General features: G+C 39.7%; 1 protein-coding gene and 1 pseudogene across 1 annotated transcript in view; both read right to left on the bottom strand.

Annotated features, from left to right (window-relative positions):
- Positions 1–16,025, bottom strand: part of LOC132433968 (cilia- and flagella-associated protein 54) — a 216,771-nt gene that overhangs the window by 71,096 nt on the left and 129,650 nt on the right. Inside the window, exons 32-37 of the mRNA XM_060025420.1 lie at positions 13,951–14,181; positions 12,063–12,205; positions 10,317–10,498; positions 8,490–8,717; positions 3,447–3,667; positions 3,212–3,347 (exon numbers count right to left, since the gene is read on the bottom strand). Of these exons, the coding sequence (XP_059881403.1) occupies positions 3,212–3,347; positions 3,447–3,667; positions 8,490–8,717; positions 10,317–10,498; positions 12,063–12,205; positions 13,951–14,181 (1,141 nt within the window). The remainder of the gene's footprint in view (positions 1–3,211; positions 3,348–3,446; positions 3,668–8,489; positions 8,718–10,316; positions 10,499–12,062; positions 12,206–13,950; positions 14,182–16,025) is intronic.
- On the bottom strand, positions 4,730–5,241 carry LOC132433280 (translationally-controlled tumor protein-like; annotated as a pseudogene).

The following is a 16,025-nucleotide window of genomic DNA, read 5'->3' as shown; positions in this document are numbered from 1 at the left end:
TTTTTCAATGGCAGATTCCCCCCCCTACTCAAAATTAACACAATTTAAATTTCCTTGGTGAAGTTTTCCAGAACTAACTTCCTCTGTAGTATTTGTTTAAACTATTTTTAACAGATACTTGAGTCCTAAAGTTGTAAAATATCTGAAAACAGGACATTTTTAGACATAAGGTAATTCTTTTAAAAGTCCACCATCCTCTTGTCTCCATTTGTCCACTCCCACCAGCATCCCCAGTGAACTAACCTAATGCTCAAAATACAACCACCCTTGAACCCCAGTCTGATGTAGATGTTGTTTCTTTATTGTCCCTTGTAGGTACTTCTACAATGAGATGTAAAGACAGTCTAAGAAAATGCAAATTCCTTCCCCCAGCCTAATAAGGCCTTACTTGACCTAGTCCTTCCCACCTCTCCAGCTTCATTTAAAAGTCTTTATTGAATACCTATTATGTGCCAGGCACTGCTCCAAGCTCACAGATGATATAGCAGAGAACAAAATAAGCAAAAATTCCTATTGTTGTGGAACTTATTCTAGTGGAAATAGAGAGACAATAAACAAAATATAGAGTACATTATAAAATATACTAAGGAGCTATAAACGCTATAGAGAGAAATAGAGCAAACAACACATAATTTTAAATAAGGTAATGATGAAAGTCCTCACAGAGAATGTGATATTCAGCAAAGACTGGAAAAGCTGCAGGAAAAATCAATGTGGATATTTGGCGGGGGGCGGGCACAATTCCAAGCAGGGGAAGAGCAAATGCAAAGACCCTGGGGTAGGGTCTTCTTAAAGAACAGAAGAACACAGCAGCTGAAAGCTGCAGGGGAGTTAACAGAGACAAGTTACTGGTGATCACAGGGGGATGAGTTATGTGGGGCATTAAGGCCATGATGAAGATGTTAACTTTAACACTGAATCAGATGGGAAACCACTGCAGGGTTTAAAGCAGAGGAATGTCATGGTCTGACAGGTTTTTAAAAGGCTGTTCTATCTGCCATTAAGAATAGACTACAGGCTGGAGACAGGAGTTCAGGGAGGCTGGAAGCAAGGAAAAGAGTTAGGAAGTCATTGCATTAATCCAAGCAAACACAGCAGTAGCCTGGATGAGAGCAGCAGTGGTGGAGGCAGCGAGACGTGGTCAGATTCTGAATCTATTTTGAAGGGAGAGGATTTGGTAACCAACCTGACGTGGGGTGTAAAAGCAAGAGAGGAGTCAGGGATGCTCTCCAATGTGTCTGGAATGAGCAGCTAGGAGAATGAGGTTTGCATCAACTGAAGTGGGCAAGACGTGGCAGAACAGGTTTGCTTGACATGTGCCAAATTCGAGAAGAGTCTTAAACATCTAAGAGATGATGCTGATAAGGCAATGTGATGGGTTTTTGATGAGTCAGTTTAGTTAGGCTAAACTATGAGGATGATGGGAAGGGAAGCATCCATTGTGTAGTGTATACACACTTCATCCTAGTTATTCAATCAAACACTAATCTAGGTGCTGCTGTGAGGGTATTTTTCAGATACTAATTAAAGTCCCTAATAAATTGGCTTTAAGCTAGGGAGATTATCGTAGGTGGGCCTGACCTAATCAGGTGAGTCCTTGACATGCTGGAAGTCTTCAGACTCCAAACTCCAAACAGCATCCAGGTCTACAGCTGCTCTCTCCTCACTGGATCCTCCCTCGCTGACTGCCTATGGAGAACAGCTTCTGGCCACACCTGTAGGGTTCCTTCCTTTTCATGATCCCAACTGCCTACCCAATGGATTTTGAACTTGCTTAGTGAGCCCCCATGATCATATAAGCCAACTCCTTTTAACGAATCTTGATAGGTAGATAGATAGATAGATCAACAGACAGTTAATTCTAACTAGTTTTGCTTCTCTGACTGAACCCTGACTGATACAGGCAGTCAGATATGTCAACACAGAATTCATGAGAAAGGTCTAGCCTGGAGATGTAATTTTGACCCACAGATTGAATTAACTCTCCAAGGGAGAGTGTGCGGATAGAGAAGACAGGAGGACCAAGAACAGAGTGTTGGGCTACACGAACACTGAGACATTGCGGAGGAGAGGAGAAGGAGGAAGAGGCAACAAAGAAGACTCAGAAGGAGCAGCCTCTCCTTTGTCCCCTCCCCCTCCTCTGCTACACTGCAGCATGCGGGCCGTCTTCCTGTACCATCTCAGGGCCTTTGCCCTTGTTCTTCCCTTGGGCTGGAATGCTCTTTCCCAGCATATGGCCGGCCCCTTCCCACTAAATGTTTCCATCTCCAAGAGCCTTCCTGATCCCCTTGGCTCAACTTTCTACCCCCCACCCCAGCCTATCTCTATCCCACTGACCTATTTTATTTTCCTCAGAGAATTTATGATGGTCGTAGATCTTTTTATCTGTTTACATGCTTATTAACTAGCCCTACTTCCACCCCCTCTGACACTAAACTCCATAAAGCGAGAACTCAAACTGTATTCTCTCTACATAGACTATGCCAAGGCGATAAGGAACCTTTGTGAAAAGGAGAAAATGGAGTCCTCGCTGGGTGGCTGCAACCCACCACATGGACTGGTGTGTGGGGCACGGACTGAATCCAGGACCCCCAACATATGCCAGGAGCCCTCAGGCAGGACACACACTGGACATCTGAATGCAATGGCTCTAATCTTAGGGAGTCAATACATATTTAGTAAGTTAATAAATGAGAGAATTTACATGCCTCTTCCCTCCCTCTACCTAACTTAAAGCTGCACCATGATGCTCATGGGCCTTAGGCACTTTTGCCTTCATGGGCCCACTGCTCCATCAAAAAATATTAAAAATTATATTGTATGGCTCCTTTGGTATAAACATAAATAGATGAATTGTAAAAACTGAAACATTTTCTTTGACCTAAAAGTTACTTTTTTCTTCTTATTTTAAAAGAAATTAAAACATTTAGTGGCTCCTAGAAAGGTACTGTGGCTCTAGACACTGTTCCCACTATGCCTACTGGGTAAATCAGCCCTGACCTGAATATAAGCTCCTGTGTACCAGGACTTTATTTTTGTTTTCCCTGCATCTGGAAAATACTGGCACCGAGCAACTCTCAACAATGTTTTGCTGATTTGAATGATAAATGCCTAAGTGAAAATAGGAACATTTATCTGATTCCCAAATCTTGCTATTTACATGTGTACTAATAAGAAATCACCACTGCATGAATAACAGAGCCAAACTTACCTTCTGTTCATATTCAGCCTCATATCTTACGCAAGGCTGTTGGGTAATATCTGGGCCCTTGCACTTGGATATTCGTAGAAGAAGCTGGCGCTGTGCGTACACCAGGAGTGGCGTCACTTGCTCTGTATATCTCTCACTAGACAATGGTAAAAATATATTAAAAACAAACGTTAGTAAAGAAACACTCTTCTCAGTGAAGTCTGCCCCTGTTAGCTGCCCTTACAGCGGTACCTACTGCGAAACTGTATTGAACTGAATGGCGAGTGATACAAGTGTTTCCCATTTTTCTACTTGATATACAAGTTCCAGAGATTTTAATACAAAGTCGTGGATCCATTTCAAATCAACCACATTGACATCATCCAGAGGATGCTCAAAGGTAAGGCTAGAACCACCGTTATCATTTTTGATATCTCCATAGCAACTTGGAACACTGAACTCTCCTTCTTCAACAGTCTGCAAGTAGCACATGGAAAAAAATTGTGTAATTTCAGATTTTACTACATGTTTTTTCTGAACACTGAATGTATAGCTAAAAATATAACATGGAAAAGAACTGAACAGAAAATAAATTTAATATTTTTATTATGCAAATCAAAGCTTGACGACACCATCCAACAGCACTTCTGCAATGATGGAAACGTGCTTCATCTGTGCGGTTCCATACAGAAGCCGCTAAGCACATGTGGAAGCTGAGCTGTTGAAGTATGACTAGTGCAACTAGATTTTTAAGTTTATTTAATTTTAATCATTTAAGCCTAAATGTAAATAGCACGTAAGCCTAGTCATTACTATACTTGCTGGTACATAGTCACTATTTAAGTAAGGATAGTAAACCAATAAATAAGGTAAAGTTTTGAGGAAAAACAGGTTATAGTATACACAAATAATTAAATTTCCCTAATACACTGGTTACATTCAGTTGTAGAATAATATGTCCAATTCCCCAATGCAAAAGGTCAAACTTATGGAGAAGAAAATCTTCCAGAAGACCCTCTTTTTGCCTAAGTTAGAGGTACTCTGTAACTGTTGTGTTCATTTCCTCTAAGTCCCTGACGCATTTGTGTAAACCCTTAGAAATTTCTGAGGCAAAGCAAAGCCTGTTAGATCCACCTACTGGCCGGACTATAGCCCAATAAACAGTACCTCAAGTCTAGCCCCTCCCTCCCATAGGATTCATAGTCCTTGAATTTGGAAGAGATCTTGAAAGTCATCTGGCTGTGAAATGCCATATGCGTACCTGAAGTCAGGCTACGAAGATGTGGATAAGAGGTGTGACATACATGACCTACGTGACTTTGCCTCCTTAGCACAGTGCCTGGCACCCGGGACATGCTCAATAAAAGACAGATGTCATTTTATTGATGTTATGAGCTCCGTCCCTGTCATCTAATAATCAAAAGTCAAGGAGCTCAAGATGACATCAGTCCCATTTGTCTAAGTCCTCATGCCGTGTGGATGAAAAGCGGCAGCCAGTTATGATGACAGGTGATCGATCCAAAGTTATTGCCAAATTTGTTAACATTTCTCCATTTCTAAGCCATCCATAAAGAAAATCACAAATGGGGTCATACCATCCTCACAGGAGTCCAGCAGGGCAACCACACTATCTAGATTCATATTTTCACCAATAAAAAACTGGTAGTTTTTTAAATTAGTAAGGAAGTGCTTGATTTATTCTGTAGCCTCTGTCATAAAAGGTTTTACTCTTTCTGGTTTCTGTTCTTCAAGTCTGCCTCTGATTGATTTCATGCAAACTCTAATTTACTTCTTACAGCCCTCTTTTTTAAAACTGATTTTCTGCAAGCAATGGTTCATGACAATATCAACACCAGTGATTACTGTGCTTTCAGTACCTTCACCTAGGGTACTGAAAGCACTGTACAGCAGAGTACATTCCCATCAATGTTATCCTCTGTCCTACTGACCATCTTCCCTTCCACCTCCAGGCACAGCCCGCTCTCGATCTCCAGGAACTTATAAATGTCAGGGAATATCTCATGATGGCTGATGAGGTCCTGGTAAATAATTGTGATGGCAGCTGGAGAGAGATGACAGCTGCCCTGGCTTAGCAGGTGCCCAGAGCTCAGAGTGAGCATGGTGAAACCAGAGGGGGAGGGAGAGCAGGTGGAAAAAGTGATATCGAATTCTGTAAATACTTTTTCTGTATCTATTTCAATGGCCATGTGATTTTTCTCCTTTATCCTGTTAATATGGTGAATTACACTGATTGATTTTCAAATGGTAACCTTACATTTCTGGGATTAACCCCCCCTTGATCATCATTTGTATATATTATATATATAATTTGCATATTTTATATCTTACTGGGATTGATTTGCTAACACTTCATTAAGGAGTTTTGTGTCTATGTTCATGAGTAATATTGAGTCATACTTTTCTTTTTGACATATCTGTCAGGGTTAAGCTGGCCTCACTTCTAAAAAAAAATGGTATATGATTTATTATTTCTTCCTTGTGTGTTTGCTAGAATGCTGCAGGGAAATATTCTGGGTCTAGAGTTTTATGTCAAGGTTTCTGATTATGAGTTCAATTTCTTTAATATATTTGGGTAATTCATTTTTTCTATCACTTCTTGTGTCAGATTTGTTAAGTTGTACTTTCTAATAGACACATCCATTTCATCTAAGTTATCAAATTCATTAGTAAAAATTGGTCATGACATTCCCTTATTTGTCTTTTAATATATATAGGAACTGTAGCTATATCCCTCTTTCATTACTACTATTAGTAATCTGTGATTTTCTCACTTCTGTTCTTCATCAGTATTCCTAAGATTCTGCCAATTTTAATAATACTTTCAAAAGATTAATTTACTGACTTTATTTTCTGGGTTGTTTTATATCTAATTTATTTCTGCTCTTACCATTTCCTTCATTTCTTCTTATTTCTATTATTCTTTTTACTTTCTTTGGGTCTAATTTACTCTTCTTTTTCTAGCTCCCATAGATGAACACTTAAATGATTGATTTATATCTTTCTTCCTATTTACTAAACATTTAAAGCCATAAAGTTTCTGTTAAGCACTGGCTTATTTACATCCCACAAATTCTGATATGTTATTATCAGTTGAAATACTTTTAAAATTTCCCTTGTGTTTTCTTCTTTGACCCATGGATTATTTAGAACTGTGTTATTTAATTTCCAGATATTTGGAGATTTTTCTTCCTACATTATATTAATCTGTTTATAATGTAGCAGTTAGAAAACACACTCTTTCAGATTTCAGTCTTTTAAATTTTATTAGGACTTATTTTATGACTCTGCATATGATACATCTTGGTGAACACACCATGTGCCTTGTGCTCTGTTTCCAACCAATCTTAATTTGTACTGCACGTCACTTCTGACACTAACTACCCCAGTGTCAGGGTCAGACTCCACAGTTTAAGGGCTCAGTGCTCACTGGAGATGCCAGCCACAAGTCTCAGGGTCACTCGCACTTCTGACTGACGAGCTTTAAGTTTGGGTTCAATCATTTCCTAGAATGACTCAAAATTCACTGATACAGTTTTCTTATAAAGGATACAACTCAGGAACAGCCAAAAGGAAGAGGTGCATAGAGGTAGGTCTGGAAGGGTCCAAGATGAGGAGATTCTGTGCCCTCTCTCTATGGAGTCAGGGGCTGATACCCACCCGACACCAATGTGTCCACCAAACAGGAAGCTCTTCAAGCTTTGGGTGTCCAGAGTGTATTCTGAATCTCTGTTATTTGGTGCATACACATTTATGATTAGTATGTCTTCCTGATTAATTGAGCTTCTTCTCATTAGGAAATGTCCCTCTTTCTCCCTCAAAATACTTCTTGATATGAAGACTATTTTATCTAATATTAATATAGCCTCACCAGCTTTTTTTGTTTACTATTTTCGTATTTTAGGCTATTTTCTTTCACTGTTTTATTTTCAATCTGTTTCTTTATACCCAGAAGTGCTTTTTTTTTTTTATAAATTTATTTATTTATTTTTGGTTGCATTGGGTCTTTGTTGCTGTGCACGGGCTTTCTCTAGTTGTGGCGAGCGGGGGCTACTCTTCATTGCAGTGTGAGGGCTTCTCATTGTGGTGGCTTCTCTTGTTGCAGAGCACAGGCCCTAGATGAGTGGATTTCAGTAGTTATGGCATGTGGGCTCAATTGTGGCTTGCAGGCTCTAGAGAGCAGGGCTTAGTTGTGATGCACGGGCTTAGTAGTAGTTGTGCACGGGCTTAGTTGCTCGACGGCATGTGGGATCTTCCCAGACCAGGGCTCGAACCCACGTCCTCTGCATTGGCAGGCAGATTCTTAACCACCGCGCCACCAGGCAAGTCCCAGAAGTGCTTCTATTATGGACAAGTACACGTCCTTCTCTTTTATCCAGTCAGACAATCTCTGTCTTTTAATTAGGGTATTTAATCCACTTATAGTAATATAGTTATAGATATAATTGGGTTAGATTATTTGTTATTTGTTTTCTGTTTGTCCCATGTGTCTGTGTTCCTCTTTTCCTGCCTTCTTTAATTGACTATTATTTAGTTTTCCACTTTACTTTTAGCTTCCATTTGGCATTTTAGCTATATCTCTTTTTTGGTAGTTATTCTGGGGATTATTAAATGCATACTTAACTTATCACATTCCACTTGAGAGTTAATATTGTACCACTTTAAATAAAGTTTAAAAGCTTATGACAGTTTAATTTTATTTGCCCTCCCAGTTTTTTGTGCTATTGTTCATATATTTTACATCTGAAAATGTTATAAACCCCACGACTCAAAGTTTTTATGTGTTTATTAATTTTCAATGTGTTTGGGGTGTATGATGTTTGCATTTTTTTCAATTTTATTTTCATGCTTTAAACCACAGTGTGCTAGATTTGAGATGGCTGTAAATTCTACCACGTCTAGTGTAACAAAACATGGACAGATAAAGCAGTGAAATAAATATCAACCAACAAGCTACATGATCTGTCTTAGGGTCTGTTTCTTTCTCTATCAAAAAGATTGCTATGAGGATTAAATGCATTTAGATTAGTTTAGGTAGAAGCTGGAGCTCAGTAAATGTTACTTTCTGTTCCATTTAAGAAACTGAATTTTCAGGCAGATATTTTTAATTAACATCAATGTACTGCAATATACTGGGAACCAAATAACAATGAGAAACAAATGAAATACAGACAAACTAAATAACTCAAGCAAAATATTAATTTCTACTTATCCCAAGCTGCATGGTACAAAGAATTTGTTAATTAACCTACAATAAAAAGAATTACCCAAATACTCTTACCTTAACAGAACTGATATTTGGTAGTTCTATTAACATGTCAATAAGTAATTCTGCCCCCAAATAGAATGGTAAAACAGAAATAAAGAGGAAACTGTCCTGGCTAATAGGAAATGTTTCAAACAGATCCACTGCTTGTTTATGAAGTATTTGTAGCTCCTGAGTAAAGTTCCAAAGAGCCCGACAGCAGTTCTGAAGCAGAGTCCAATAGCCGCCACGATGAGCGAGAACCTAAGACAAACACAACATTCAAAAGATGCCGAAGTTCCCAAAGTTATGGATCTCTGAACAACTTCCTCTTCCTGCAAATATTCTACATCAATAGTAAGAGTAACTAACACCATTTGTTATATACTACTTACATGTGCTAGACACTCTGGTAAGACATTTATATGCATTATCTCAGTTCATTCTAATGACAACTCCTATGAAGTAGGTATGCACTAGTATTCTCCTCAATTTACAGATGAGGAATTGGAGGCATGGGGCTAAACTGCCCAAGGTTATGAGTCTACTAAGTGATGAGCTAGGATTTGCACACCAGCAGTCTGACTCCAGCACGCCCACTGTTCTAGGTGCTGGGAATGTCACAGCGAGCAAGGGAAACTGGGCCTGCCCTCGTGAGGCTTCAGTCTATTAGGAGAGACCGATACCAAATAAGCAGACAAATAAAAATACAACTTCAGGGAATGATAAGTGTTGTAAAGGCAAATAAAGCAGAAATGACTCAGAACGTGATGAGGGTGAGAGGACAGGTCCTTTTATACAGGGTGGTCAGGAGAGAAGTTCTCTGTGAGGTGAAGTATGAGCAGAGCCCTGAATGTTGAGTTGAACAAGTCATGTGAAGGTGGGGGTGGGAGTGTTGGGAGAAGAACATTCGGGGCTGAGGGAACAGCAGGTGCAAAGGATGGAGGGTGAACCTGAGGGCTGAGGAGGGAGCAAGCTTAGTGCTTTCAGAACCCCAGAGGGGAGAGTGGACTGCACAAGAGCAAGAGGAGTGAGTCCTGAGAAGTGAGCAGAACCCAGACCTTCTAGGGCCCTGAAGCTGGTACAAAGGAGCAGAGGATGCAATGCTCATGGTCAAGGCAGGTGATGTGGGTTTACTTTACATTTTTATAAGGTCACTCTCTCTACTTCACGAAGAAAGTGGGCACTTAAGTATTCCTTTCTCATCTAGAAAGAATAAATTTCTTCTCATCTCTTGAGAAGTTTGAAGTACATCCCCTTCTTGCTATGAGAAAAAGGAAACAAATTTCTTTGTAGATAATGATTCCAATTCTGAGTTTAATATTCTATCATATAATATTTAACAAGAAAAAGACAAAAGCATTTGACAGAAGACACAGGTAGCCTGGAGAAGCAGGAGGTCAGGGGGGAAGGGACAGGGCTTCCCCGTGGCCTAGAAAGATCTTCCCCTGTGCTAGAGGGGAGAAAGGAGTCTATGGTGCCCAGGAGGGATCAAGAGCCCGAAGAAGAACCCCTGGTGTCACTGGAGAAGCCCATGTCCCAAGTGTGGCTAGAAAGCAGCAGAGGGGTGTCTGAATATTCATGGAGACTTTGTAGACAAGGACAAAGGCCACCTCAGCTCTGGGTGGATGTATGACTATGACTAAAGGGGCTTTCCCTCCTCCCTCACAACTTGACCAAATGTGAGACCTCAGTTCCATGGCAGGCAAGCCTTACAGATGACTGACATAAAATCCAGCAAATTTAATCTCACCGATGAAACTAAAATTATGTATATTAAGTAAATAAATGTATCATACATGCCCAAATTCATGGGCTGAGATTTACGTCCACTACATTAACAAATAAGAAGGACCACCTTACCATTGCTCTCCTGCAATATAAAAAGATTTTCATAAAATGATCCAAGAGACCCACATTTGCTGAGTGATCCTTTTCTTTACCACTGAGACCTGATTGAGAGTCTGATTCATAACCTGTTTGTGTCTTGGAAACATTTTCATCACTCATCGTGGAATTAAGAAATGCCGAAAATTCTTCTCCATCTACAGTACAAATATAAAGTATATTATTATTGAAAAGAGAGTTAAGTTCCAGGAAACACAACAGGTGACTAGCATCAAATGAATAATTCAGATAACAAGCGCTACATAAATTTGAAGAAAGGACAGAATTATCATGGATATGCTGAACCCGGGAAAGTTTCCAGAGAAGGAGGCTTTTAGATTAGGTCTTAAAGGGTGATCATGATTTAGCTACGTGGGAAGAATACAGAGACCATTCCAGGCAAGGGTGATGGCCAAGGGAATGATGCAGAGGCAGGAATGTCATGCTTTGGGGGAGAAGAATGACAGGATCCCACTGTTCCTTAATTTCCCCGCAAACAGGCCACTCCCTGGACACACACGCCGGAAGGTGAGGAGCATCCCCTGGTGTTAGGCAGTGCAGCAACCCTGATCACTCGTTCTCCCGCTGCTGTGCTATAAAAACACAGAGGATTTCTCCTGCCACAAACATTCCCTTACTAGAACTCTGCATTAAATAATAAGTCTCAATAGCAGAATATTTTATTGCCAATTTCATGGGAGGTCTTAGGGAGCTACTTTAAAAAAAACTCAAGAAGCTATATATACTGTAATGTACATACAAAACATGGACTCTTTCTATGTCCACGGAATTTACTTTCAAATACTTTAATAGTCCTGGTATGACATGCAGGTACCAGTTAAACTTAAACTATACCCTAGAAGAAATTAAAAAGCACGTTAAGTACCTCAAATCTGAATCAACCCCCCTGGGGCAGTTAACCAGCATATGAAATATCCTGTTCAGCAATAAGCCATATAGGATTTAAAATGCCATTTCTGAAAATCTATATAAGAGGGTTTGTACTAGCATAAAGATATTAGAAATAAATTTTTATTTGTGAAATGAGTGGTATTCAAGATAGGTGATTGTTTAGAAATAGTGTCATCAGTGCAACACCCAGAGAGCCCTGTTCACCTACATCTCTCCACGTCCTGGAGGCCCCAGTCACCTGACCAGAAGACAATACTGGTTGGTCCTGCCATGAGGGTATTACTGCCTTCATCTTGGAGAGAGCTTTCATGGAAGGTGATAATTACAGCTCCTAAGGCAAGAGCGGACTGCCCTGAGTACAAAATTGGAACGATGAAACAGCTGCATGATGTTTTCATGCCTGCTTACATCAGTATGTTTGGTGGAATTTGTTCTGAAACTTACTTCCACTAAAACATAAAACCTGACGGCAAGTCTTCACTTACCTTGACCACTGGAGGCTACCAATATGTTTTAAAAGAACATTATATTTGCTGAATGGCCAAATTGATTTAGGGGAGAATCCTACATAAATATTTCCAAATATATATGATGATGCCACAAAAATGCAGAAATTTTTTTAAAAATAGAATAAGAATCTCCTACAAAATATCACAACTCAACTAAACTCCTAAGTCATTGGAAAATGATGTGTGTAGCTCTGTGTCTATGGGGGGGTGTACGTGTCAGGGTATGTGTGTATGTATGTGTTGCATTTGTGAATAAAAAAATCTAAAGACAATTGGATAGCATAGAACATATTTATTTTACCTGATGGTAAGACAGCCTTTCTTCTTTTAGCTGTAAGAAGGAAATCAAGCATCGCTTTATAGTTTTCTAGAGTCAATTTTCCTGTTGGTAATACTGTTCCTGAATTATACAGTGAGAACATATTAGGATCAAATGACCGGAAACTGCAAAGGGGAAAAAAACTCATTAAAAGAACAATATAAGCAAAATTGAATTAATTCTGTCAAATACCAAATAAATAAATACATGTTTTAATAAAATGGAATTTAGCACCAAGTTACCCTGATACAAATTCGGTCACTGTCTAATTTTTGTGCCGCCAAGTAATCATACACGAACGGCCGTGTGTGACTGGCAGGTCGGAGAAGAAGAGCTCTCGGTGTCCAGGGGACAGTGAGGAAGTCCATCTGATCTGAACTGTTTTCCCTTTCACAGCCTCAAGAATGGGTCACTTTGCCAAAAGCCTTTCCTGTTAGTCAAGCAATCTAACTGCTTCTTAAATGCTAACCTGGTCTAGCCCACATTGACCAGAATTTTACTTTAAACAAAATTCTGGAGAAATAGAAACTGGATCAAGTTCATTGTGGGTTTCAACCTGCATATTGTTCACTGGATTACTGAAATAAATACCCTCTTAATTCATATCCCTGTCACCATTCTTTCCCTCCTCCAATCCATTTGATATGCTGCTGTCAGAGAAAGTGCCTATCATAGACCTGCTTTAAAAAAAAAAACAACTTAATAATCTTCCACTGTATATAAATTAAAGTTAAGATTTAATAGACTGTTAAGACGCTCCATGATCTGGTACTGATCTACTTTTCTAATCACTTCTCACCACTCCCTTTCACATGCCCTAGATTCTGGTCAGATCCCTGGGGGTTCCCATCCTGTGTTTCCTACCTGGGCTCTTGACTCATTCTTCCACCTATCCGAAATGCCTATTTCCCTACCTGCACATTTCTAAATCTTGCCTGTCCATCAGGACCCAAGGCAAGTGGCTTCTCCCCGTGAAACCTTTCCTGTTAGTCTCATCAGGAGAAAGCCTCCTCCCAAGGAACAAAGACTTTATGTGCACTTCACTTTTTACCATTATTTACAATTATTCGTGAACATTTGTGAGCCACACTACCAGACTCCAACTTGTATATACTGCTCACCTTTGAATGCCCAGGTACTTAACTCAGCACCTGGTATCTAATAGGTGCTCAACAAGGGTTTTTTTTGGCCACGCTGTGCACTTGCAGGATCTTAGTTCCCCGAACCAGGGATTGAAACCCAGACCCACGGCAGTGAAAGCTCAGAGTCCTAACCACTGGACCGCCAAGGAATTCCCTCAATGAGTTTTTTTTCTGTTGTTCTTGTGTTTTTAAAGAAAGACTCTGGTTACATAGAGTTACTCTGGTTACGTGGTATTCCATATTATGTATTTATGTTCTTTTTTTTATCTCCTATAAACAACACTTTAGCCAAAGACAATCAACAAGAACTGGAAAATGTCTTTGGAATTAATGACAGAAAGTTTACATTGTATGAGAAAATACAACCTGTGTTTATACAGGCTTAAAATATACCTCTAAATGAAACAGAGATTTGCCTAATGACTACTAATATAATTTCTGTACAATTAATATTAAACTTCTCTTGGAAAATTCACTTTCCCCTTTCACTGAAAGCTATATTGACTAATATATTCAAAATATATGCAAATTAGTACTTCATAAGCACTTCAGCACTCATTTGGGAAAGATTCTGAGATAAGAAGTTTAAAAATATACCAAAGGTCAGTACAGACTGAAGCACTTTGTAAACCTCTTTAAGTTATCATCAGCATTGGAGCCCTGCTCATAGAAATACAACCCATGTTCTTGAGACTAAAGAAGTATTATTCATTGATAATATACTCTACCTGACCATTACCAATGACGAACCGAATTTCATCTTTGCATGTTCCCCTAGCTCTGTTAAAAGCAGGTTGAAGTGTGCGCTTGCCAGATACAGGTTCATCTGAGCTTTCCAGGGCATCTCCTCAAGAAATATTTGATGAAACCTCTTCTTTTTAATATAATTTAATATTAAAGGATTCAAGTTATCTACCAGGAATCGATGTGCTACTTTTCGAACATCAGCTCTCTTATTTCTGCAGAGGGAGAAGGAAGTTTTGAAATTATACGAACTTCCAGACATTTAACAAAGAAGAATGATTCCAATTTGTACAAAATACATCAAGAAGTCACCTGACTGCCCTTATGCAAATGTTTCTGGTTTATCTGTCATTTCCTTAGCGCTAAAAACGTGAACTAGGACAGTGAGGCACGCACAAGGATAAACACTAGGGATGAAGACACTATGAATTGCCTTCAATTCTCTCTGATGTCTGTGTGCTAGGCTCAAACCAAACAGCGCTTTGCTTTTCCATCACCAAAAGGCCACTGAGATTAGACAACTAAATTATAACATTATAATGTTCACATTCATCAACTAACTTCAATATTAAACAAGAAAATCATTTCTCTGTTCTGTTCCTTAAGGGAAAAAAACAATGGAGCCAAATTTTTTCTAACATTAGCTAGCCTACAGAGGAAATAAAACAGTCAACTATACAACTATACGTGAAATAACTTCATACATCCTATATGCAGTGTGCTCTGGAAAAAACTAATATCTCAAAATTTAGCTAATAGTTTAGGTTTTAAGTATAACATATATTCAATTTGTTTCAAATTATTCCTATCAAAATCTCAAAGTAGCCCACTTAATTTTTTTTTTTTTTTTTTTTTTTTTTTTGCGGTATGCGGGCCTCTCACTGCTGTGGCCTCTCCCGTTGCGGAGCACAGGCTCTGGACGCGCAGGCTCAGCGGCCATGGCTCACAGGCCCAGCCGCTCCCCGGCATGCGGGATCCTCCCGGACCGGGGCACGAACCTGTGTCCCCTGCATCGGCAGGCGGACTCTCAACCACTGCGCCACCAGGGAAGCCCAGCCCACCTAATTTTATAGTTACATAGTTGTTTAAATGACATGACTACTTCTTCAAAATACTTTATCTTTTTTTTTTTAACCCTTGACAATGTTGCTGCCTCATTGGTCTGTGCCATTCTACCTGATTTATATTGGAGAAGGGGAAAAAATGATCTCAACTGGTAAGTTAAAGTATCTTGCTCACTTTAATAGACAACATGTCTGCATCTGAATCAATACAACACACACACACACACACACACACACACACACACACACGGAAGAAAAGGAAAGAGGGATGGATGGAAGGAAGGGAGATAGACGTTGTTGCATGAAAAAAACAGATATTCTGAAGAACAAAGGAAGGAAGGAAACTACTTTTTTTTTTTTTTTTGGTACGCGGGCCTCTCACTGTTGTGGCCTCTCCCGTTGCGGAGCACAGGCTCCAGACGCGCAGGCTCAGTGGCCATGGCTCACGCGCCTAGCCGCTCCGCGGCATGTGGGATCTTCCCGGACTGGGGCACGAACCCACGTCCCCTGCATTGGCAGGCGGATTCTCAACCCCTGAGCCACCAGGGAAGCCCGGAAACTACTTTTTGATATGTAGTGTTGACATTATCATTCAGTGCTAAATATTTTGTATTCTGTTCATGACTTCCTTTTAATCCAACGTTTTTTGAGCTTTTTGCTGTTGTTTGGTTGTCTTAAGTAATGTTTTTTGGTTTCCAAACAAATGGAAATGTTTTAAATAACTCTACCTTAAAAATTAAAAATACAATTTCCAAAATAAAAATCAATCTTATTCCTGTGTGAAGAGGTCAAGTCACCTCAAAAGGCCAAGGAGAGTGACAGGACTACCTGCATCTTCCCCGCCACAGATGGTGAGATCATACAGGGAGATACTTCTCACTTTGGCGTTAGGATCATTTTGAGCTGGAGGTAAATGAGAATGAACAGATGCAGAAAGATGCCTTCTTGGAGGTTCCCTTATCTGATAGAAAATAGAAACTTCTGAAAAATGAAGA

Source organism: Delphinus delphis, chromosome 11 (genome assembly GCF_949987515.2).
Source record: "Delphinus delphis chromosome 11, mDelDel1.2, whole genome shotgun sequence".
NCBI lineage: Eukaryota > Metazoa > Chordata > Mammalia > Artiodactyla > Delphinidae > Delphinus > Delphinus delphis.
The sequence above is the reverse complement of the archived record's forward strand: the minus strand, read 5'-3'. Positions and strand labels throughout refer to the sequence as shown.